At 49.7% G+C, this 25248-nt stretch overlaps 1 protein-coding gene across 3 annotated transcripts in view; it reads right to left on the reverse strand.

Annotated features, from left to right (window-relative positions):
* The window catches only part of LOC148032134 (uncharacterized), a 306148-nt gene that overhangs the window by 68694 nt on the left and 212206 nt on the right, over nucleotides 1-25248 (reverse strand). For 2 of the 3 annotated variants that reach the window (XM_087682765.1, XM_087682766.1), the window contains exon 21: nucleotides 10222-10572. In XM_087682765.1, the coding sequence (XP_087538891.1) occupies nucleotides 10222-10572 (351 nt within the window). Of the gene's footprint in view, nucleotides 1-10221; nucleotides 10573-25248 lie in introns of those variants that run through there. The other variant, XM_087682767.1, reaches the window with a different exon arrangement.

Below are 25248 nucleotides of genomic sequence, written 5' to 3' on the forward strand. Positions count from 1 at the left end.
ACATGCAGCAGAGGAATTACTGGCTTTGGTCCGTTCGTTGCTCGTGGATACCCCAGATGATGATTTTCTGCTGTCACTGGAGAGGCGTTTGGCCCATCTTATTCAAGTGTTTCAGTTGAAATCTTATCAGCAGGCCAAGTTGCATAACTTGACTGAAACATTGCAAGATAGTGCCTACCAGTCTCATAAGTTCTTTCGTGCCTTGCATGCTTCTCCTGCTCGCGAAAATATGACTAGACTCCAGGATTCGGAAGGTCGCACGGTCACTGATCCGCAGACCATTGTCAATATGTGCAGAAATTATTTTATGGAACTTCTTGGTTCTTCTCCCTCGCCTTCTAGCTAGGTTACGCATGCCCGCTCGGTCTTCTATCATCTGGTCCGCCAGCAGGTCCCACTTGATATGCAAGCCACTTTGGAGGCGGATATTTGCGAGGAGGTTATGGATGTTTTGTTACACCTGCCTAAGGATAAAAGTCCTGGTTGGGATGGTCTCACTAATGAATTCTTTGAGAACTCGGCCACGCAGCTGTGGTGAAGCCATTGGCGGTTATGTTTTAGTAGGTTTGGGAAACAGGGGTCATGCCTTCCTCATGGAAAGAAGGCCTTATCAAACTGATTCCAAAGGTCCCTTCGCCGTCAATGCTGCAACACTGGAGACCAATTTCTTTGATGGGCTCGATGTATAAAATCTTCTCCAAAGTGCTGGCGAATCGGCTTCACAAGCACCTTCCAGCTATTGTGCATCCTCTCCAATATGGTTTCATTAAGGGCCGCAACATTCTGCATAATATCTTAAATGTGCAAATGGCTATTGACTATGCGCGGCACTTGAGTCAGGAAGTGGTATTGATTCAATTGGACTTGGAAAAGACGTTTGACTATGTGGACTGGTCTTTCATTGCAGATCTCATGTCTCCTATGGGTTTTGGTACTTGGATGTCCCAATTGATCTACACCATTAGTGCTGCGGCTTCTTCAAGAGTTATGCTCAATGGTGGGGTTACAGAGCCATTTGTCCTTGCACGCTCGGTCAGACAGGGTTGCCCTTTGAGTCCTCTCTTCTTTGCCCTGGCAACTCACCCGGTCCTTTCAATGTTATCCTCAATGGCGGCTTCTGCTCAGCTGGCAGGATTGTCTCTTCCTTTGGGGCAGCACTTCATTAGCCAATCTTTGGCTGATGACACCTTTATGATTTTGCGGGCGGACAGGGACAACATTCAAAAGGCATTAGATGTTTAGATGCTCTTTGGTCAGGCCTCTGGTCTTCGCATCAATGCCTTTAAATCAGCCATACTCAGTTGCACGGAGCCTGATTTACAGTCATTAGGCTGGCAGGGCGAGGTGGTTTCTCGTGGCTCCATTGTCAGGCATCTTGGATACCCATTGGGGGTGGATGTACGGCCAAAGGACCTACTGGAGTGGATTTCACTAAAACTGGCGGCGAAGTTTATGTATTGGAAGTCGCAAGCGTGGCCATTTCATGTCTGCCTCAAAGTGGCTCAGATAATTATGCTACCAATGCTAACGTATTTCCTGCCATTGTTGCCGTGGACGCCTACTACTTTGAAGGCTCTCACTCATCCCATTCGTTTCATGCTATGGAAGAAGGATTCACTGCAGGCAGGTATTTCATGGATTTCATGGTCACATACATGTACCCCTAAACGCATGGGTGGTGGAGCTATTTTGGATGCAGAAACTCATATGTTGGCTCTTCGTTGGTCTCTTTTTCGTGCCATGTGTGTGGATCATCACCCGTGGACCATCATAGCCCGTTATTTTCTTGAGGACAGCGGGCTACGCCATGGTAATACACGACTGCGGGCCTCCTGGTGGCATGTCCTTAATGGTGACTCTCGATTTTCCAGTCCCTCTTCCTCTCTGTTACTGCACTTGGTCGGCTCTTGGAAAGTGGTGCTCCAAAAGGCCCGTTGGCATCCAGTGGGGGACCGCTTTGCAGACTAACTCCTTTCAGCTGGAATTGTTGGCAGTATCGAGATTACTTTCATGGGAAGACAAGCATCAGCTCAGGCCGAGATTTAACCGCATGGCCCGTTTAGGTGTGACTTCGATTGCGGATGCTACCCTTGCCACTTGCAATGTCCTCGCATCGTTTCGGACTGCTAGGAGACTTTTCAGGATCCCGCACGGATACCGTGGTCTATGGAAACAGTTTTTTTCGGAGCTTCAGGGTAGGCAACCCTTTCCTGCCCTGGCTGTGGATTGTCCTTGGCAGGACTGGGACCTTGCAGGCCGGTTGAGTCTGGAAAAGGCCTCTACTAATCAGATGTATCATCTTCTCATTCAAGATCACCAATGGCTGGGTGTGAAAGCTAATACTGTTTGGGGACTGCGGAAATCGCAGTCATGGTGGCAGGCAACGGTGATGGAGGGCTAGCTGAATAAGGCACCTTTCAAATGCAAGGTCTTTCTTTGGCGGGTAATGATTGGTGGTCTTCCTTTTGCCTCGGCCCTTTCCAAGCGTAGAATCTCGAATGGCAATTGTTTCTTCTGTACCACTACTGCGGAATCGGCCCGACATCGTTTTCTTTCTTGCCCGCTCGCAAAGAATATCTAGTCACTTTTGTCTCAAATCTGGCACGCAGTGGTGGGGTCCTCACTAACTCCTTTCGATTGGGTTTTTGTGCGGCCAAAGTACCCCACACCGCCACAGTTACATATGAAGATCTTATTTCACTTTTTCAGATACTGGGGATGCTAGCACATTTGGACCACGCACAATGCTTTTCTCTTTGACTCGGCCTCTAATGTATCGAGACATATTGCCAGGCTTAAAGGGCTCTTGCATTGGCAGATAGATCTCATCCGGCACTCCGACTTGCTCCCTCGGGAGGATTTGCTTCCTTGGCATATAGCAATTGCCTCTGAGTCGTTGCCATGATTGGTGTAACCTTTTTCGTGCATTAGTACGGGGATTTCCCACACGTTGGCCTAGGGCCCTCGTGTCTCTTGTAATCCTGTAATCATGTAATCTTGTACCTTTTTTTTCTCGTAATTAATACAATTACCTTTTACGAAAAAGAGAGAGAGAAGAGAGAGGGAGAGAGTGTGCGACGAGGCAAAGCGATGGCGGACCTGGGTCCCCCTTGACCTGGTGACGTGCTGCCTGCCCTGTGCGCTGCGGGAGATCTCCCTCAGACCAGCATGGTGCCCCTGTCGTCGACATCGAGCCCTGTCTTCGACGTTTCGTTTCATTGACCTACCTGTCGACTGTTTGCGCCCCTGTCCCTGTTGACTACTGGACCTGCGCCGTCGCCCGCTCGCTACACCCTCGTCGCTTGTTCGCTTGTTCATTGCACCTCCATTGACTACTGGATCTGTGCCCGACTGCTTTCGTCAGGCCATCGCTTCTTTACTGCTCACGTGTTGCACACCTGGCCACTTCAACATGCTCCGCTTGCTATCCAGTTAACTCCGTCCAACGCTGACGCCTGCCCACCTTCGTCCGCACCCAGCGTCTACCCTGCTTGACACACGCGCCAACGCTGACGTCTGCCCTTCCTGGCACACGCGCCTCGTCGTCTGTACCTGCAGCTGCTGACGTCCGACATCTAACGCGCTTCACGCTTGACGTCTGCCTCACCTCCCGCCGGACATCTGTCCTGCCTGTCAATCGCTGCCCGTCGCAGGTACCTGCAGCGCCCCGCCACTCTGCACCGCCTGTGCCTGATCCCTGGGCGTCTGCCCCGTTGATTGCTCTGCATCAGCGTGCAGGCCTGCCGCAGCCACGTGTAAGCCACACCTATGGTTGACCCATTGCCTGGCACCCCGGTTCATCTGCGCGGAGAGAAGCATGGCTGGCCTGGATATGGCTTTTATTGAACAAACAGTGGCCGCTCTTGGTCCGGATTCTGATGCAGAGGAACCGGAGGATATGGTGCCGTGTACAGAGGAGATGCCGCTTGCTCCTGACTTTCAGCCTGCGGGTAAACGCTCCAAGCATACGCCCGAAGAGATAATCGGTCATCAGGATCGTTCGTATGCTTAGGTGGCCTCTGATTCTGTGGATTCCCAGGAGATTGACTGGGAGCATTTGCTGGAGTTTGCCAATATGTTGCTTGGCGACTATGTCCAGCATAATCATGAAGCTTTTTCGGATGCGGGAATTGAAGAGGTTCTGGAGGCAATGGTGGATCCGAAAACGGTCCTGCGCTCTTTTTCAGTGTTTTATGACCGTGCAGTTATACTCTTCTTCACTACCAGGATCCCAATGCTTTCCCATATTCGCCAATGGTTGCACCATTTACTGCAAGGGGAGTGTGTTGAGGAGATTTTTGTTGGACCTCGAGGCTTCTATGAGGTACTGCTGAATTCGGACAAGCTTCTGTCCAAACTACCATTATTCTTTAATCGCCGCTTGGTCCATGTCGTGCCATGGCGCCCTATGGCAGACTTTCAACGCCTACTTCAACGTGAATGCCCGGTGTGGGTTGAGGTAGAAAATTGCCCAGCTGTTTATTGGCCATTGTTAAAGGATGCCATGGCCGTAGTGGAAACGGTCCTGGTTCCCCCAAGCCTAAGGGTAATGAATAGAAACCATTTGTGTATGTTATGGGATACTACCAGGAAGAGGCCTGCGTGGCTGCGCCTTAATTGCTCTGGCATGCATCCTTTGCATTTTCGCTTGAAATGGGGTAACTTTGTGGGACACTGCTTTTCGTGTGGTAAATTGGGACACTTTATGGCCGAATGCCCATAGAGGCAACCGTCTGCAAATAATGTGCATGTTGTGCCGCCCAGGGATGACATGGTGCTTGATGCTCCCTCAGAGGAGGCAACCCAGCCATCCAGTGTTTTGGATAAAGGTAAACAACAAGTTTTGGGTTTGGATTCTCGTAGCAATGAATGGATAGAGGCACGTCCCAAAAAAGGTAAGAAGTTGGATGCTGCTTTGCCAGATTCTGGGCCTACTGTGTCATAGGATTCAATGCGTACGTATATGCGCAGGAAAGAAATGTTCTCTTCACAGCATGTTGCGCGCACTACGGTTCCTTCTACTCCCCGTAGTCAGTCTACGAGGAAAGTTTATACAGACGGGCCCAAGAGCCCGCCTGCTAAGTTGGCATTTGATTCTAAAGGCAATGTGATTACACCCTGGGATCGTCGTTATCCCTGCGCCACCCCCAAGACAGTGGATATCCCATCTACTTTTAAAGCCGGCCAGCCGAATTCTTTTGCAGTCTTAGCTGATTTTCTGGATGATAGTGTCCTTGACATTCTAGTAGACAAGGTGAGATCGAGGCAAGCGGTGCCTCCTTCCTGATTTTTCTTTTTATAAATATATGAAGATAGCCATGTGGAATGTGCGAGGCATTTGTTCTCGCCATAAGCAACATGCCATGTGGACTGTCTTGCATGAGAATTAGTGGGATGCCTTGTGTGCGGTGGAGCACAAGAGTCACGGTGATGCAGGAAAAGTGGTGGATTGCCATGGTTTTCGCTTATTTTATGCAGGGTCACATGCTGTGCATTATTCTAGAGTGCTTATGATTGTCCATGAGAAATATCAGCCTATTCTTATTAAAAATGATGTGCAAGGCCGCTTTGTGGTAATTGAAATTTTATTTGAAGGAGAGATCTTATGGTTGCTGGGCCTCTATGCTCCGAATGACCCTTTATCTCGCCGAGATCTTTGGAAGACTTTGCAGAGCTCCATGTCACTTGGCAGAAGGGGTTTCTTGATGGGAGATTTCAATATGTGTGTTGACTCTTCACAGTCCACTTCAAGGCATTCAGTGATGGATGCTCCGGAAAGTCGGGCGTGGAATGCCTTTGCTCTTGCGGCTCTTAAGCAAGATCTATGGTCTTGGTTACAACCTTCCTCTCCAGGGTTTACTTTTCATTCAGCACAGTATGCATCTACATGGTCGCGGTTGGACCGGATGTACATCATGCAAGATGATGATTTTCTTCCTGAGTTGCTGGAAATGAAAGTATTGCAGCAATATGCCTTGTCCAACCATTTTCCTCTCCAACTTGAGATACTGGCACAACCCATTGTACCTTTTATGCAGTTGTTGGATAGACTCCCTTTACGTTTCAACTCTTCTTATTTGAAGCATTCAATCTTTCAGGGCTATATGCAACAATTGATTGAGAGATTTTTATTGGACTTTGCCTCTGAGGACACAGTTTCTTTTGAACGACTGGTCTCTAATGTGCAATGGGTCGCTCGCCAGTATGGGATACATCATGCCTCTCTTTGTCGGCGGCGTCGCCATGCAGTGGAAGGCTTACTGGCTTTGGTTCGTTCGCTTCTGGTGGATACCCCAGATGATGAGTTTCTAGTATCACTGGCGCAGCGTTTGGCTGATCTTATTAAAGAATTTCAGTTGAAATTCTATCAGCAGGCCAAATTACACAATTTGACTGACAATTTGCAAGATAATGCTTGCCAGACTCTCTTGCTAGAGTATATAGATGTGCTTGCTTGGTCACTCGATGATCTAAAAGCGGTAGATCCGAGTGTAGTGACTCACAACATATCCATGATGCTTGATGCAACACTGGTTAAGCAATGATCGTATCCAATGAATCCCAAGCATGCTCATGCAGTGAAAGAAGAGATTGATAAGATGTTGAGAGCAGGATTCATTTAGGAGATTGAGCACATGGACTGGGTCTCTTTTGCGCCTTTGTATGCTTCTCCTGCCCGAGAAAATATGACCAGACTTCAAAATTCAGAAGGTCACATGGTTATTGATCCGCACACCATTGTCGATATGTGCAGGAATTATTTTCGGGATCTTCTTGGTTCTTCTTCGTCGCCTTCTGACCAGGTTACGTATGCACATTCAGTTTTCTATGATCTGGTCCGCCATCAGGTTCCACTTGATATGCGAGCTACTTTGGAGGCAGGTATTTGTGAGGAGGAGGTTATGGATGTTTTGTTACATCTGCCCAAGGATAAGAGCCTTGGCTCGGATGGTCTCACCAATGAATTCTTTGAGTGCTCGGCTACCCAACTAGTGAAGCCATTGGTGGCTATGTTTCAGCAGGTTTGGGAAACAGGGGTCATGCCTTCCTCATGGAAAGAAGGCCTTATCAAATTGCTTCCAAAGGTTCCTTCGCCGTCAATGTTGCAACAGTGGAGACCAATTTCATTGATGGGCTCGATGTATAAAATCTTTTCCAAAGTCCTGGCGAATAGGCTCCACAAGCACCTTCCAGCTATTGTGCATCCTCTTCAATATGGTTTCATTATGGGCCGCAAGATTCTAGATAATATCTTAAATGTGCAAATGGCCATTGACTATGCAAGGCACTCTAGTCAGGAAGTGGTATTGATTCAGTTGGATCTGGAAAAGGCCTTTGACTATTTAGATTGGTATTTCATTGCGGAACTTATGTCTGCTATGGGTTTTGGTGCGCGGATGTCCCGATTGATCTACACCATTAGTGCTGAGGCTTCTTCGCGTGTTATGCTCAATGGTGGGGTTACCGAGCCATTTGTCCTTGCACGCTCGGTGAGACAGGGTTGCCCTTTGAGTCCTCTCGTCTTTGCCCTGGCGACTCACCCCGTTCTTTCAATGTTGTCTTCAATGGCAGCTTCTGATCAGCTAGCCGGATTGTCTCTTCCTTTGGGGCAGCACTTCATTAGCCAATCTTTGGCTGATGATAGCTTTATGATTTTGCATGCAGACAAGGACAACATTCTCAACGCATTAGATGTTTGGACACTCTTTGGTCATGCTTCGGGTCTTCGCATCAATGCCTTCAAATCAGCCATTCTCAGCTGGACGGAGTCAGATTTACAGTCATTGGGCTGGCAAGGTCAAGTTGTTCCCCGTGGCTCCATTGTCAGGCATCTTGGGTACCCGTTGGGTATTGATGTTCGGCCAAAGCAGCTACTGGAGTGGATTTCACAGAAACTGGCAGCTAAGTTTATGTATTGGAAGTTGCAAGTGTGGCCCTTTCATGTCCGCCTCAAAGTGGCGCAAACAATTATGCTGCCAATGCTCACATATTTCTTGCCATTGCTGCCCTGGAATCCTACTACTTTGAAGGCGCTCACTTGCCCTATTCGTTTCATGTTATGGAAGAAGGATTCTTTGCACGCAAGTATTTCGTGGATTTCATAGTCACATACATGTACCCCCAAACGCTTGGGTGGTGGGGCTATTTTGGATGCTGAAACTCATATGCTGGCCCTTCGTTGGTCACTTTTTCGCGCTATGTGCGTGGATCATCACCCGTGGACCATTATAGCCCGTTATTTTCTCGAGGACAGCGGCCTTCGACATGGCAATACACAAATTCGGGGCTCCTGGTGGCATGTCCTTAATGTAGACTCGCGGTTTTCCAGCCCCGCCTCTTCTCTATTATTGCATTTGGTCGGCTCCTGGAAAGTGGTGCTCCAAAAGGCAAGTTGGCATCCAGCGGAGGACCGCTTGCATGCTAACTCCTTTCAACTGGAATTGTTGGCAGTCTCAAGATTACTTTCGTGGGAAGACAAACATGAGCTTCGACCAAAATTTAACCGTATGGCCCGTCTAGGGGTGACTTCAGTGGCGGATGCCACCCTTGCCAGTCGTAATGTCTTCGCATCGTTTCGTACGGCTAGGAGACTTTTCAGAATCCCGCGTGGATACCATGACTTATGGGAGCAGCTTTTGCTCGTACTTCAGGCCAGGCAACCTTTTCCTACCCTTGCAAGGATCGTCCTTGGCAGGACTAGGACCTTGCACGCCGGTTGAGTCTGGAAAAGGCCTCTGCTAATCAAGTGTATCATCTTCTGATGAAAGATCATCAATGGCTGGGTGTTAAAGCTAATTCTGTATGGGGTTTGCGGAAATCTCAGTCATGGTGGAAGGCAACGGTGATGGAGGGTTGGTTGAATAAGACACCGTTCAAATGCAAGGTCTTTCTTTGGCGGGTGATGATTGGTGGTCTTCGTCTTGCCTCGGCCCTTTCCAAACGTCGAATCTCGAATGGCAATTGTTTCTTTTGTACCACTACTGTGGAATCAGCCCGGCATCGATTTATTTCTTGCCCGCTAGCCAAGAGGATCTAGTCGCTCTTGTCACAGGCTTGGCGTACAGTGGTGGGATCCTCGCTAACCCCTTTTGATTGGGTTTTTGTGCGACCAAAATACCCCACACAGCCACAGTTGCATATGAAGATCTTGTTTCACTTCTTCAGATTCTAGGGATGCTGGCACAATTGGACCACTCGGAATGCCTTTCTTTTTAATTCCGCCTCTAATGTACCGAAACACATTGCCCGGCTTAAAGGTCTCTTGCATTGGTAGATAGATCTCATTCGGCGCTCGGACTTGCTCCCTCGGGAGAACTTGCTTACTTGGCATATGGCAATTTCCTCTGGGTCTTTGCCATCACTTGTGTAACTTTTGTGTGGCTTAGTACTGGGATCTTACACGTTGGCTTAGAGCCCTCGTGTATCTTGTAATCATGAAAAATTGTACTCTTCTTTCGTAATTAATACAATTACCTTTTACTAAAAAGAGAGAGAGAGAGAGAGAGAGAGAGAGCGCTTGGCAAGATGCCTTCCACTGCCAGGTTGCAGTCTCATCATGCTTGCCTCTTTCACTTCATGCGATGGACCGCTCTCTTTGACACATCTAGCGAACTAGAAATGCCTTTATATTTGATTTGGCCTCAGGTATCCGTGGCCATGTGGAACGAGTGAGAGGCTTGCTATTATGGCAGATTTCTTCTATGATTTCAGCTAGACTCATTATTGGAGAGGTGGCTGCTCCATGCATGGATACTGTTCACTCCACACTTGTTGTACCATCTTAATGATCTTCTTCCTTCATTCTTGTGGATTGTTGCTTGGTAGCTTTTTAGAGAGTTTTTGCTCATGCATTGTGTTCTTTTGTTAGCCTTTTGGCTTCGTGACAGCTATTGCCATTTCGTTTGGTTGGCCTGAAGGCCTGATGTATTCCAAAAAGGCTATGATTGTGCTTGGTTGGCTACAAGACGTGATGTAAATATTTCTATACATTAATTCAAACTTCCTCTCTCTCTCTCTCTCTCTCTCTCACACACACACACACACACACACACACACACACACACACACACACACACACACACACACACACGCACACGTGTGCGCACACACACACACACAGAGTTCACGAGAGAGAGAGAGAGAGAGAGAGAGAGAGAGAGAGAGAGAGAGAGAGAGAGAGAGAGAGAGAGAGAGAGAGAGAGAGAGAGAGAGAGAGAGAACCTGGAAAAGGGTGACAAATGCACTTGCAAAATCATTGAAGTTCATGTCAAACCCAATACATATTCCATCCCTTACATTCTCAAACATCTGCACACCCATCACTGAGAATGAAATCAAGAGGATTGCAATCAACCAAACTATATCCAACATGTGCATCATGCTGACAATGACTGTTCTGAGCAATGTGTTGAGCCTCGGTGTGTATCGTATCACCCGAAGGATTCTGAGTCCCATTGGTACTCGCCCCACAGTCTTTCTTAGTGACAATGTATCTGGCATCATACAGGTCTCACTAACAATAGCATTACAAAGCTCAAACACGTTCCAGGGATTTGAGAAGAAGTCACGAGGCTGCAAGGCCAGGTTATAACATTTATCTTAGTTGCAAGCATTGATAGATTCCGATAACATAAGTTGCATATGGAAAACAAGGAAAGGTATCCTGAATCATTGATTGTGTATATAAGCATTCACATTAGCATAGTTTAAAACCAAGCAACAAGGCACTTAAACTTTCTTAAATTGCTCAACAAGAATTTGGTAGGTAAACTTCCTTAGTGAAGGTTGTTGAATTCAAGTATATTGAGATGTACATGGATCCTCTTGGACAGAAAAACAAAAGCCCCAACAAATGAATTTACAACGAAGAAAGCAACCTAGAATGCCACCTGACAACTAGCATAAAGTAGACACACAATGAAGTTTTGTTTAGGAAGGAATAAACAAGTGAAGTGGCACACATAATCTCCATCCGTAAAACAATGGCGGTCAATGGCATTCTACCCAACAACTTGGAACATAGTGGTTCACTAATGTGTCACATAGAAGTCCACATTTGGGAAATCAAAGCCTTGACTTGCTTAGCCACTCAGCAAGATGAGGGGGAGTCTCATACATGAGTACAAAAAATAGACATTTGTCATACAGAATCTTGTGGGTATCATAGCCACTTAGCTTTACTATCCCTACATGACCAACGTTGGCTATTTTTTGGTTACACATCTCTTATCTTCCATCATTTGTGACAGAGCCCATTAGGAGAGTGTTTCCTTTCCGTGTTTCTTAAAATGAGAAAAGTAAAGTTCTATTATTAGCACCTCAAAGAAAATTGCAATATCGAAGACTATAAACCCCTCACTTTTTCTATTCTCTCTCTTATCAACATACCATGTTTGAACAATCCTATGTATTGCTCTTTGGTGATGCTCCTATTGCCTTGCAACTAGTAATTTTGTAAGGCTTCCACATCTTCTTTCTTGTTGCCAATTTAGCCACTTACTTCTGTATCAAATTAAAAAGTCTAACCATCTTTCGTGTCATTACACTAAGCTTTACCTTCGTGATAGTAACATCCAGTTGGTGGGCTAAGATGTGATAGAGATTGAAAATACATGATATCAGGGCTGAATACATGCACCAAAGACACCAAAAAGAGAGAGAGGACAATGTCATAATAAACAAGGCAAGAGCAAGATAGAGAGAGACAAAGAGGGCAATGCCATAGATAGGGCATAAGAGAGGCATAGTTTGTGTGTATGTGTGCAGCATCTGTTATGTTGTTTTAAAAAAAAGAGCAAGAGAGGACTAGTGGTACCCCACTTTGCTCATTCCAGTTAACAAAAGAATGTGGAAAGTCCTATGTCCTAATTTTCTTTCATCTTTTAGAATATTCAAACTTATCTGTACTAAGGTTAAAAACAAAGTACAAAGATCCCTGTAAAGATTAGCTGAGCACATTATAAATATAACTATTGCATGAACAACCAATCTCATGGGCTATAATACCAGATCATACAAGGGGTTAAATGAAAGAAGGTGCTGAAATCCCATGTCCATAAGAAGGCCTCTACCCTTATCCTCGCCCTTTGAGAACCACTCAAAAGTCTCTTCCATCTTCCTTAGAGAGTATAGGTAATCATTGTCCAGATCCTTGTGAGAGTCTTTGTAGCGGAGACATCTTGAAGATCTATAGCATGGCTACATCTAAGATTCTTACGGTTCAAAGATACCATGTGATAATACTAGCAATTAGCTCCCATCTATGGTACTGACCATGTATGACTATGACTAAAACTAGAGTGGACTCATCAGATGTTGACCAATGATGAGAAAGGAGTAGCAAAGCTTCTGCTAACCAAGTGTATCATCTTCTGATTACAGATCATCAATGGCTAGTTCCTAAAGCGAATGCTTTATGGGGATTGAGTAAATCCCGGTCATGGTGGAGGGCGACTGTGATGGAGGGCTAGTTGAACAAGACGCCCTTTAAATATAAAGTCTTTCTTTGGCGAGTGATGATTGGGGGTCTTCCGCTTGCTTCGGCTCTTTCCAAGCGACGAATCTCCAATGGAACCTGTTTCTTTTGCACCACTACTATGGAATCCGCCCGCCACCGATTTATTTCTTACCCCATCGCTAAGAAAGTCTGGTTATTTTTGTCGGCTGTTTGGCGAGGGGTGGTTGGTATCACCCTGCGTCCCTTTCATTGGGTTTCTGGCCAGCCCAAATATCCTACTCCCGCACAGCCCCATATGAAGCTCATATATCACTTTCTTCGATACTGGGGCTGTTGGCATAACTGGACCATTCGGAATGCTTTTCTGTTTGACTCCGCCTACAATGTTCAGCGGCATATTGTGAGGCTTAAGGGCCTCTTGTATTGGCAGTTAGCTCTTCTCCATCGTTCTGATTTGCTCTCTACGGAGGACCTCCGTCCCTGGCATATGGTAATTTCCTCCGCATCCTTGCCATGACATTGTAACTTGTAGTACTTAGAACCTCTTCACATGATAGCTTGGATTGTCGTCATGTATCTTGTAATCCAGTAATCTTGTATTTTTTTCGTAATTGATACAATTACCTTTTACGAAAAAAAAAGAGAGAGAGAGAGATTGGTGACCCCGTCAGAGCGTGCCATTGCTGCGCCCGTCAGTCCCTCGCGTGGCCACGCCTGTCGCAGCTGCCACCGCCGTCTGTGCCTCGTGCCTGCTCGCTGCACGCCTGCTACGACTTCGCCTGCATCGACGTCTGGCGTCTGCCCCTCCTGTTGAACGCTGCCCCGCCTGACGTCTGCCGTGTCTGACGACCGTCCTGCCTGACGCCTGCCCCGCCTGTCATCCGCCCTGCCTGACATCTGCTCCGCCTGTGGTAGACTTCTCTCTGTCAGCGTGCGGGGCTGCCGCAGCCACATTTACGCCTCCCCCGTGTTTCTCCTGTTACCCGACACCCCGGGTTATCTGCGCGTGTCTGCCCGGTTCTCCGTTGCAGTCCTGTTGCTGCAGCCGGGTGGTGCACCCCCTGATCTGTACACAGAGGGAGAGAGAGAGAGAGAGCGCGATGCCTGAACGAGTGCACGCCTGTTCGCCTGTGGTCCCCTGCTTTTCGTCCGCGGGCAGCGCTCAGGAAGCCGTATGGCTGGCCTGGATATGGATTTTCTAGACCGGACGGTGGCAGCCCTTGGCCCTGATTCCGATATAGAGGAGCCAGAGGATATGGTGCCCTGCACGGAGGAGATGCCTCCGGGTTCTGAACTGCTGCCTGCGGGCAAACGCCCCAAGCATACTTCTGACGAGCCAATGGGTCCTCAGGAACGTTCCTATGCGCAGGTTGCCTCTGATCCGGTGGATTCGCAGGAGATTGACTGGGAGCATTTGCTGGACTTTGCCAATACTCTGCTTGGCGATTATGTCCAGCACAACAATGAAACTTTTTCTAACGCAGGCACTGATGATGTGTTGGAAGCCACGGTGGACCCGAAATTAGTCTTGCGGTCCTTCTCGGTGTTTTATGACCGTGCGGTTATACTTTTCTTCACTGGCAGGATCCCAGTGCTTTCACATATTCGCTAGTGGATGCACCATTTATTGCAAGGGGAGTGTGTTGAGGAGATCTTCCTTGGACCTTGCGGCTTTTATGAGGTGCTGTTGAAATCGGAAACACATCGAGCTGAGCTCCTGTCCAAGCTCCCATTATTCTTTGATTGCCGCTTGGTCCATGTTGTACCCTGGCGCCCTATGGGCGATTTCCAGCATCTGCTTCAACGAGAATGCCCGGTATGGGTGGAAGTGGAAAATTGTCCGACGGTTTATTGGCCAGTGTTGAAGGATGCAATGGCCGTTGTGGGAACAGTGCTGGTGCCCCCAAGCCTCAGGGCTATGAATCGAAATCGTTTATGCATGTTATGGGACACAGCCAGGAAAAGGCCTGCGTGGCTTCGCCTCAATTGTTCTGGCATGCATCCTTTGCATTTTCGCTTAAAATGGGGCAACTTTGCAGGCCATTGCTTTTCATGTGGTAAATTGGGGCATTTCATGGCCGAATGCCCTGAAAGGCAACCGTCTTCCGAGGATGCGCAGGTTGTGCTGCCTAAGGATGACATGGTGCTTGATGCCCCGACACAGGAGGCCCTTCAGCCACCAAATGTCGTGGATAAAGGCAAACAGCAAGTCTTAGGTTTGGATTCTCGTAGCACTGATTGGATTGAGGCACGTAAAAAAAAAGGTAAAAAGTTGGATGCAGGCCTGGCGGATCCTGGGCCTAATACTTCACAGGATTCCGTGCGCATGTATATGCGCAGGAAAGAACTGTTCACTTCACAGCCGGCTGCGCGTACTATGGCCCCGTCTGGCCCCCGTAATCAGTCTACAAGGAAAGCCTATACAGACGGCCCCAAGGGCCCACCTGCTAAGCTGGCGTTTGATACAAAAGGTAATGTGATTACACCCTGGGATCGGCGTTATCCCCGCCCCACTCCCAAGGCAGTGGATGTTCCTTCTACCTCTAAAGCAGGTCGCCAGAATTCGTTTGCAGACTTGGCTGATTTTCTGGATGAGGGCGTCCTAGATGCTCTCGCGGAAAAGGTGAAAGCGAGGCAATAGGCGCCTCGTTCCTGACTCCCTTGTTTGAAGATATATGAAGATAGCCACGTGGAATGTGCGAGGCATTTGCTCTCGCCATAAGCAACATGCCATGTGGACTGTCTTGCATGAGAACCAGTGGGATGTATTGTGTGCAGTTGAGCACAAAAGTCACGCTGAAGCAGGGAAAATTGTGGATTGTCATGGCTTCCGTCTGTTTTATGCAGGGACACATGCTACGCACTATTCGGGCATGCTGATGATTGTCCATGAGAAATACCAGCCTGTTCTTGTCAAAAATGATGTGCAGGGCCGCTTTCTGGTCATCGAAGTCTTATTTGAAGGAGAGATTTTATGGTTGCTGGGCCTCTATGCTCCGAATGATCCCGCATCCCGACGGGATCTTTGGTCGACTTTGCAGGGCTCCATGTCACTTAGCCGAAGGGGGTTTTTTATGGGAGATTTCAATATGTGTGTTGACTCTTCTCAGTCCACTTCAGGACATTCGGTAATGGATACGCCGGAAAGTCGGGTGTGGAATTCTTTTGCTTTACGCGTGCTTAAGCAAGATCTTTGGTCGTGGCTTCACCCTTCTTTTTTAGGCTTTACTTTTCATTCCGCACAATATGCAACTACTTGGTCGCGGTTCGACCGAATGTATATCATGCAAGGGGATGATTTTCTGCCCGAGATGCTGGAAATGAAGGTCTTGCAGCAATATGCGTTGTCGGACCATTTCCCCCTCCAGCTTGAGATGCGGGCACAATCTATTGCACCTTTTATGCAGTTGCTGGATAGGCTTCCTTTACGTTTCAACTCCTCTTATTTAAAGCATCCCATTTTTCAGGGCTATATGCAGCAATTGATTGAAAGGTTCTTATTGGACTTCGCCTCTGACGGCCTGGCTGCATTTGCCCGGCTGCTCTCTAATGTGCAGCGGATTGCTTGCTAGAATGGGATTCATCATGCCTCTCTTTGCCGGCGCCGTCGACATGCAGCAGCGGACTTACTGGCTTTGGTCCGTTCCTTGCTCGTGGATTCCCCAGATGATGATTTTCTGCTGTCACTGGAAAGGCGTTTGGCCAATCTTATTCAAGTCTTTCAGTTGAAATCTTATCAGCACGCCAAGCTGCATAACTTGACTGACACATTGCAAGATAGTGCCTGCCAGTCTCATAAGTTCCTTCGCGCCTTGCATGCTTCTCCGGCTCGCGAAAATAAGATTCGATTCCAGGATTCGGAAGGTCGCATGGTCATTGATCAGTAGACCATTGTCACTATGTGCAGAAATTATTTTATGGAACTTCTTGGTTCTTCTCCCTCTCCTTCTAGCCAGGTTACGCATGCCCGCTCGGTCTTCTATCATCTGGTCCGCCAGTAGGTTTCACTTGATATGCAAGCCACTTTGGAGGCGGATATTTGCGAGGAGGAGGTTATGGATGTTTTGTTGCACCTGCCGAAGGATAAAAGTCCTGGTTGGGATGGTCTCACTAATGAATTCTTTGAGAACTCGGCCACGCAGTTGGTGAAGCCATTGGCGGTCATGTGTTAGCAGGTTTGGGAAATAGGGGTCATGCCTTCCTCATGGAAACAAGGCCTTATCAAACTGATTCCCAAGGTCCCTTCGCCGTCAAAGCTGCAACATTGGAGACCAATTTCTTTGATGGGCTTGATGTATAAAATCTTCTCCAAAGTGCTGGCGAATCGGCTTCACAAGCACCTTCCAGCTATTGTGCATCCTCTCCAATACGGTTTCATCAAGGGCCGCAACATTCTGCATAATATCTTGAATGTGCAAATGGCTATTGACTATGCGCGGCACTTCAGTCAGGAAGTGGTATTGATTCAATTGGACTTGGAAAAGGCGTTTGACTATGTGGACTGGTCTTTCATTGCAGATCTCATGTCTGCTATGGGCTTTGGTACCCGGATGTCCCGCTTGATCTACACCATTAGTGCTACGGCTTCTTCAAGAGTTATGCTCAATGGTGGGGTTACAGAGCCATTTGTCCTTGCACGCTCGGTCAGACAGGGTTGCCCTTTGAGTCCTCTCTTCTTTGCCCTGGCGACTCACCCTGTCCTTTCAATGTTATCCTCAATGGCGGCTTCTGCTCAGCTGGTAGGATTGTCTCTTCCTTTGGGGCAGCACTTCATTAGCCAATCTTTGGCTGATGACACCTTTATGATTTTGCGGGTAGACAGGGACAACATTCGAAAGGCATTAGATGTTTGGATGCTCTTTGGTCAGGCCTCTGGTCTTCGCATCAATGCCTTTAAGTCGGCCATTCTCAGTTGCACAGAGCCTGATTTACAGTCATTAGGCTGGCAGGGCCAGGTGGTTTCCCGTGGATCCATTGTCAGGCATCTTGGATACCCGTTGGGAGTGGATGTACGGCCAAAGGACCTACTGGAGTGGATTTCACAAAAACTGGCAGCGAAGTTTATGTATTGGAAGTCGCAAGCGTGGCCTTTCCATGTACGCCTTAAAGTGGCTCAGACAACTATGCTACCAATGTTAACTTATTTCCTGCCATTGCTGCCGTGGACGCCTACTACTTTGAAGGCTCTCACTCATCCCATTCGTTTCATGCTATGGAAGAAGGATTCCCTGCACGCAGGCATTTCATGGATTTCATGGTCACATACATGCACTCCTAAACGCATGGGTGGTGGCGCTATTTTGGATGCAGAAACTCATATGTTGGCTCTTCGTTGGTCTCTTTTTCGTGCCATGTGTGTGGATCATCACCCGTGGACCATCATAGCCCGTTATTTTCTTGAGGACAGCGGGCTACGCCATGGTAATACACGGCTTCGGGCCTCCTGGTGGCATGTCCTTAATGCTGACTCTCGATTTTCCAGTCCCTCTTCTTCTTTGTTATTGCACTTGGTCGGCTCTTGGAAAGTGGTGCTCCAAAAGGCCCATTGGCATCCAGTAGGGGACCGCTTGCAGACTAACTCCTTTCAGCTGGAATTGTTGGCAGTATCCAGATTACTTTCATGGGAAGACAAACATCAGCTCAGACCGAGATTTAACCGCATGGCCCGTTTAGGTGTGACGTCGATTGCGGATGCTACCCTTGCCACTCGCAATGTCCTCGCATCGTTTCGGACTGCTAGGAGACTCTTCAAGATCCTGCGCGGATACGGTGGTTTATGGGAAAAGCTTTTGTTGGAGCTTCAGGGTAGGCAACCCTTTCCTGCCTTGGCTGTGGATCGTCCTTGGCAGGACTGGGACCTTGCAGGCCGGTTGAGTCTGGAAAAGGCCTCTACTAATCAGGTGTATCATCTTCTCATTCAAGATCACCATTGGCTGGGTGTGAAAGCTAATACTGTTTGGGGACTGCGGAAATCGATGCCATGGTGGCAGCCGACGCTGATGGAGGGCTGGCGGAATAAGGCACCTTTCAAATGCAAAGTCTTTCTTTGGCGGGTAATGATTGGTGGTCTTCCTCTTGCCTCGGCCCTTTCCAAGCGTCGAATCTCGAATGGCAAGTGTTTCTTTTGTACCATTACTGCAGAATCGGCCCGACATCCTTTTCTTTCTTGCCCGCTCGCCAAGAATATCTGGTTACTCTTGTCGCAAATCTGGCGCGCGGCGGTGGGGTCCTCACTAACTCCTTTCAATTGGGTTTTTGTGCACCCAAAGTACCCCACACCGCCACAGTTACATATGCAGATCTTATTTCACTTTTTCAGATACTGGGGATGCTAGCACATTTGGACAACGCGCAATGCTTTTCTCTTTGATTCGGCCTCTAATGTACCGAGACATATTGCCAAGCTTAAAGGGCTCTTGCATTGGCAGCTAGATCTCATTCGACACTCCGACTTGCTCCCTCGGGAGGATTTGCATCCCTGGCATATGGCAATTACCTCTGGGTCGTTGCCATGATTGGTGTAACCTTTTTAGTGCATTAGTACGGGGATTTCCCACACGTTGGCCTAGGGCCCTCGTGTCTCTTGTAATCATGTAATCATGTGATCTTGTACCTTTTTTCGTAATTAATACAATTACCTTTTACGAAAAAAAAAAGAGAGAGAGAGAGAGAGAAAGATATATTAATGTCTACATAAGGCCAATGTGGCCTATGAGAAAAAATCCAGAGTACATCCATGTCTAATGTCATCTCATCACTAAGGTAAATATAACATTAGAAATAAGTGAGTGGGTGGCCTATGAAACAATACTGAAAATGTGGTGGAGACTATGGGTTGTAGCTGGTCTCAAGATTAAGCGTAAGAGCATCAGCTCCTGACCAACGTGCTGTTGCCCTCGCCCCCGTGCCCCGTCGAATTGCACCGCCTCCTCGCTATTGAGCGCCCCCCCCCCCCAGCTAGTCGTCAACGTTGCGCCACCACATCACGCTTCCCCCGCCTCGTCATTGCATCACACTGCCCCCCCGCCCTGTGACCCCCGCCATCACGCTGTGCTTGTGTCCCCCCCCCCTTGCCCTGCGCCCCCGCCACCACGCTGCGCCTGCGGCCCCCCGCCCTGTGGATCCCGGCCTACACGCCTCCCATGCCGTCATCCGTGGCGCCCGGTGCCTCTACCGGCATCAAAAAACAGAATCCAAACCCCCCCTCCTTCCCCTCGCCATCGACATCGCCCTCGCCCCCTCCCCTCGGTTGCTCCCTCCATTTGCAGTAACTCCCCCCCCCCCCCCCCCCCGGGCAATACATCAGTGTGTTTGGTAGGTTCTCAATAGAGAAGCGCAATGGAAACCTCTAGTCAGTGCTGGTGCATTCTGTGATTGCCCCCCAGTCAAACACCTTGCGCGTTGTCCTCTCTGAGGAACAGCTTTTGGCCGTCCGTGCCACTGAGCTAGAGCTTAAAGAAACAACAATTTTCGGCCAGGTAGTAGGACACTCTCCAGTCAGGGCCCAACTTCCGGACTGGCTTCACTCCACGCTGCGCATTGGCACAGCGCAAATTGTGGATGCAGTCCTCATGGGCCATGGGATCTTCATGGTTTGTCTCACCTCCGCGGACGCAGCTCGGGAGTTAGTGGACAGCTCGCCCTATGGCTCCACGAAGGGGGGTCATTCACATGGTCCCCTGGTATAGTGGCTTCACAGTGGAGTCATTTGAGCTCCACAACAGTTTTCTCCGACACCCAATCACTTTACTTTTCCCGGACTGGCGGTAGAGTACCACCAATTAGTGGAGGACTTTGGTCGGCTCTTCGGCACAGTTCTCCTTGCCTCCTTCGCGGATGCTGTGACAGTTGTAGGAGTCCCCAAGGTACGGGTGGCCATGAAAGACACAAAGAGTATACCCAAGTTCCTGGAGATAGAGGTTGGAGGTCACTCTTTTAGGTAGTAGGTCATTGTGACTGGGCAACCAGGGCAGTGCCTGCGCTGCCATGACTTTGGGCATCAGGCAGTTGACTATACGCGCTTCGGAGCCAAGGTGGTTCCGTCGATAGGCCCACAGGTGGATGCTGACAGCTTCACACGAGTCTAGAGACGACAAAGAGGGAGACGGCGGGGGGGAGGGGGGGGGACTGCAGCCAGCTCTGTAGACACAGCGTCGTCAACAAGGAGTAGGAGGGCGAGCAACGCCCCCTCGGCAGAGCACTCCGCAGCCAGCCCCCCCCCCGCCTGCCCCACCTGATAGGGCCGCAGCCCTCCACGTCCACCACCCGTGCCACAGACTACCGCATCGGAGAGCCCACATCCCCCACACCCACCCTTCCCCAATTCCTATGCCTCCCCCCCCACTTACCCGATCCCACGTTCCCCCCTTCAAGGGCCACCAACCCCCCCACCCGCCATGCACCTTCGACCATTCCACAATCCCTTGATCTTCTCCCCTCCCACCACCTCCCCTCCCCCGATCCGCCCCTGGTTCTGGTGATCCCCCCCAGCCCCCTACCCCCCCTTCCCCCCCCCCCCCCCCCCCCCCCGGGTCCCACAGCAGGTGATGAGCCACACACGCCTACATCCTCCTCGCACCAGCAGTTTTTCCCCCTCCCATACAGCCACCAGCTCATCTGCCCCTACCGCCCGCCACACTTTTCCGAGACAAGCACAGTTGTTGCCACAGGAGTTCTTCCGCAGTGGCCCATGGTCCTACCTGAGAGTTGCGGAGCGCGGAGAGTTCCCACTATCTCTAGAGGTGGGGATCTTCGTGGTTCACAAGTCACGGAGGGGCAAGGTCCATGTACTAGCACCACCGGATGGACCAAGCTATGCCTTCTTCTTTCAGTCCTCCCACTCAAGGGTTTGGACGACGACACAAATAGTGTAGCTAAAGAGTCAGGTGGAGGACCACATCCCCCAGTGGATAGGAGATAAAGGACTAGCACTGTTCGCGCAGTAGTGGCCTGGTTGCATGATGGACATTAATTGGTGGGTTGGTGCTGAGGTCCCGCACTTGAACATCATTTTTTGAACCCCTCCACAGTGGAAAGCTCTGCGGAATGTGATCGAGTGGCCCCTGGCAGGTGGCCCGTTTCTACCAGTGCACAGAGTCATGACTCTTAGCATGGTTGATTGACGCATTGATAGTACCACCTGGAGCATCTATCACCCCTATGGTCTGGTCGAGGGCCACCATGGGGAATTGGAGTTCTCCATCCGGAGCTACGGCAAAGCGCACTTGCATGCCTCATAGTTTCTCCTCCTGATTAGCAGCTTCCACATTGAATAGATTCCTATACGGTCAGTCACAGGATTCCCCATGAGCTTACACCTTGCATCATGGAATGTGAACAGTCTCCACTATAGTGGGGCACGTGGTTCTAGGAAGTTGATTGTTCGGCAGGAGCTGTAGCCTACCCTTGCTGAACGGATCGACATCCTACTTCTACAGGAGCACAAGCTCACGCCCACCCAGGCCCAGCGGGTAGGAAAGAAACTCTCGGGAAGCTCCCGCACTTATTGGGAGCACGCCATAGGTGCCCATGGCAGGAGTGGAGACGTATGCACCTCTATTGGCTCGTGTCTCACTGCCTGTGTACGAGACCACGGGACAATAGTGGTAGGGAGGGTTTTATGGATCAAACTAGACATTGGGGACTCGTGCTTGGGAGTCCTCAATGTCTATACCCCTATGGAGGTTAGGGCATACAGCAGGTTCTGGGTGGAGATCGCAAAGGGACTCCCAGAGGTGGACTCCTGGATCGTTGGAGGAGACTTCAAAAACTTTGAGATGTTGGAGGACCAATAGGACAGAGGCAAAAACTACTAGGGCATGGCCGGGGAGGAGCACGAGGCATGGGAGGTATTTCTACAGGCAGTAGATGCACCCGATGCCTGGAGAGACCCTGCCTTCCACATGAGGGAGAGGTCGCTGGACTTCTCCTGGGGATATAGGTGGCTAGGTGGAGTCTTGCTGGAGTGGTTGGACAGATTTTATGTGGGAGAGTGGGGAGGATCTCGTGGGTGCTGCCTGTCTCCATCTGAAGCCTATGTGAGGAGGTGCGAATCTATCTGATAGCAACCCGTACACTATGGGATAGATGGGTGTCCATATATGCTGGCCGAATAGTGAAACCATCATTAGAGAGACACAAGAAATGAATCCTGTAGAACTCCATCCTCGATCCTAGAGGGAGTGGTGGATGGATCCATGTCGGTGCCATATCAATACTCAAGATATCAGCTCTGATCACCTGGTTCAACTCTGATCGACTGAGCGAAAGTGTAGGGCAGTCAAGGCTATAATCCAAAGGTGGAAGACGGTCAATATCCGGTCAATATCCAAACCATGTAGGCTCATCCAAATAGCCATCTGTGAAAACCAACAGTTCCTACCTCCTACTGCTAGTTGTCTAGATGAGGTTAGTGCCAATCTAGAGTATCTATGGCGTGGAAGTTCCCATAGTCTGTATCAAACGGTCACTTCCATGAAGAGTGCCTGCGTAACTATAGGTGTTGCCCCTATCTCTACTCTGACAATGGGATGTGGGGTGGAGGGCTTACTCCTAATCATGCATGCTATCATCATGATCAATGGCCTTTCCATGCTATCCCAACCATCATAATAATCCCTCTCTATTCCAATCTGATCAGTGAGTGGGCTAAGATGCCTCTGGTACAAGCTGCAACCCCATACCTCTGCTCCATATAGTAATGTAGGTGTGACTAGGGTGTCAGACAACTAGAGTTTGGTGCGGGGCTCCTAGAACTATATGTGAGCACATTGACTCTCGAGTGCCCCTAGTGCTGCGTATCCATGTGCCGGGAGATGTGCCTCTGATGCCCCGAGAGAGAGAGAGAGAGAGAGAGAGAGAGAGAGAGTCGACGGGTGGAGAGAGAGAGAGAGAGAGAGAGAGAGAGAGAGAGAGAGAGAGAGTCATAGAGAGAGAGAGAGAGAGAGAGAGAGAGAGAGAGAGAGAGAGAGAGAGAAATGACGGGCTGCTGCTCCCGCGCCGTGCCGCCCTGCCATCGCTAGGTCTGGCGCGACCTGCGGGCGCGTTTTCCTGTGCCGCCGCCGCCTGAAAAACCCTACCTGTCGCCACCCCGCGTTTGCCTCACGCGCGTCATCGCCCTTGTTCGCCAGGCGTTCGAGTCCGTCACCACCATCGCGGCCTGCGTCTCTGCCTCGTTCGACCAGCCACGCCTGCGCCCTGTGCTGTGGGCGTCATCCCTGGTGCCGTCGTCAGGCAGTCCTGCTCCTGGAGCCGGCGGGAGCAGTCGCCCTGCCCCTGGAGCTCGCATCTTCTGTTCCGGCCGCCCTGTCAACGCCCAGCTGCCCTCTCGCTGTTGCCCTCTTCAGGATAGCATCCTCCTGACGCCCTGTTCCCGGACGCTGCCGACGGACCCCTAACCGACATCCCAGCCTGTCCCGTCCTGCTGTGGAGACCGCCCGGCCTGTGTTTCGCCTGTCTGCCCCTGCACGGAGACAGGTAAACCTCGGATTTCATTAGCTCTTCTTGCTGAGTGCACCCCTGGACAGCGCCTCGGTACAGGAAAAAGGGAAAGCGACAGAGACGGCAAAACAGAGGGTCAGTCCTCATTCGAGAGCAAATCATCATCTACGATGGCTGGTTTGGATCTGGACTTCATAGATCAAACAGTGGCAGCACTGGGCCCGGATTCTGATGCGGAGGAACCCGAGGATATGGTTCCATGCAATGAAGAGATGCCCCCTGGTCCTGACATCCAGCCTGCGGGGAAACGTACCAAGCATGCTTCGGAAGAGATAGGCGTTTCTCAGGATCGGTCCTATGCCCAGGTTGCTTCGGATTCGGTGGACTCTCAGGAAATGGACTGGGAACACTTGCTGGAATTTGCAAACACTTTGCTGGGCGATTATGTTCAACATAATCAGGAAGCCTTTTCCGACTCTGCACCTGACGATGTGCTGGATGCCACCGTGGACCCAAAAACGGTCCTACGCTCCTTTTCGGTATTCTATGATCGCGCTGTGATACTTTTCTTCACTGGTCGAATCCCGTTGCTTTCCCGTATTCGCCAGTGGTTGCAACATCTGCTGCAAGGGGACTGTGTTGAAGAGATTTTTATTGGCTCCCGGGGTTTTTTTGAGGTCCTGTTGAAATCAGAGACGCACCGTGCCGCTCTCCTGTCGAAACTGCCTTTGTTTTTTGAACGCCGATTGGTTCATGTAGTTCCATGGCGTCCAATGGCAGACTTTCAGCGTCTGCTGCAACGTGAATGCCCGGTCTGGGTCGAGGTGGAAAACTGTCCGGTTGTTTATTGGCCGCTATTGAAGGATGCTATGGCCGCTGTGGGCACTGTTCTGGTCCCTCCCAGTCTCCGGGCTGTGAATCGCAACCGCTTGTGTATGCTATGGGACACTGCAAGAAAAAGGCCTGCCTGGTTACGCCTCAATTGCCCTGGCATGCACCCTTTACACTTTCGATTGAAATGGGGCAATTTTGCAGGGCATTGCTTCTCCTGTGGACAATTGGGGCACTTTATGGCCGAGTGCCCGGAACAGCAACCCACTTCCCATAATGGCCATGCTGTGCCGCCCATGGAGGAGATGGTGTGTGATGTTCCATCACTGGATGCTACTCATCAGCCCCAAGCTTTGGCCAAAGGTAAACAACAGGTTGCGGGTCTGGATTCTAGCGCCAATAATTGGGTGGAAGTAGGTGCAAAAAAAGGCAACAGGGTTGTTGCGGCCATGCAGAACAATGTGCCTACTACATCTCAAGATTCCATGCGTACATACATGCGAAGGAAGGAAATGCAGTCG

This window comes from Lygodium microphyllum, chromosome 8 (genome assembly GCF_053477565.2).
Source record: "Lygodium microphyllum isolate KBCC chromosome 8, Lygodium_microphyllum_v1.1.10, whole genome shotgun sequence".
NCBI lineage: Eukaryota > Viridiplantae > Streptophyta > Polypodiopsida > Schizaeales > Lygodiaceae > Lygodium > Lygodium microphyllum.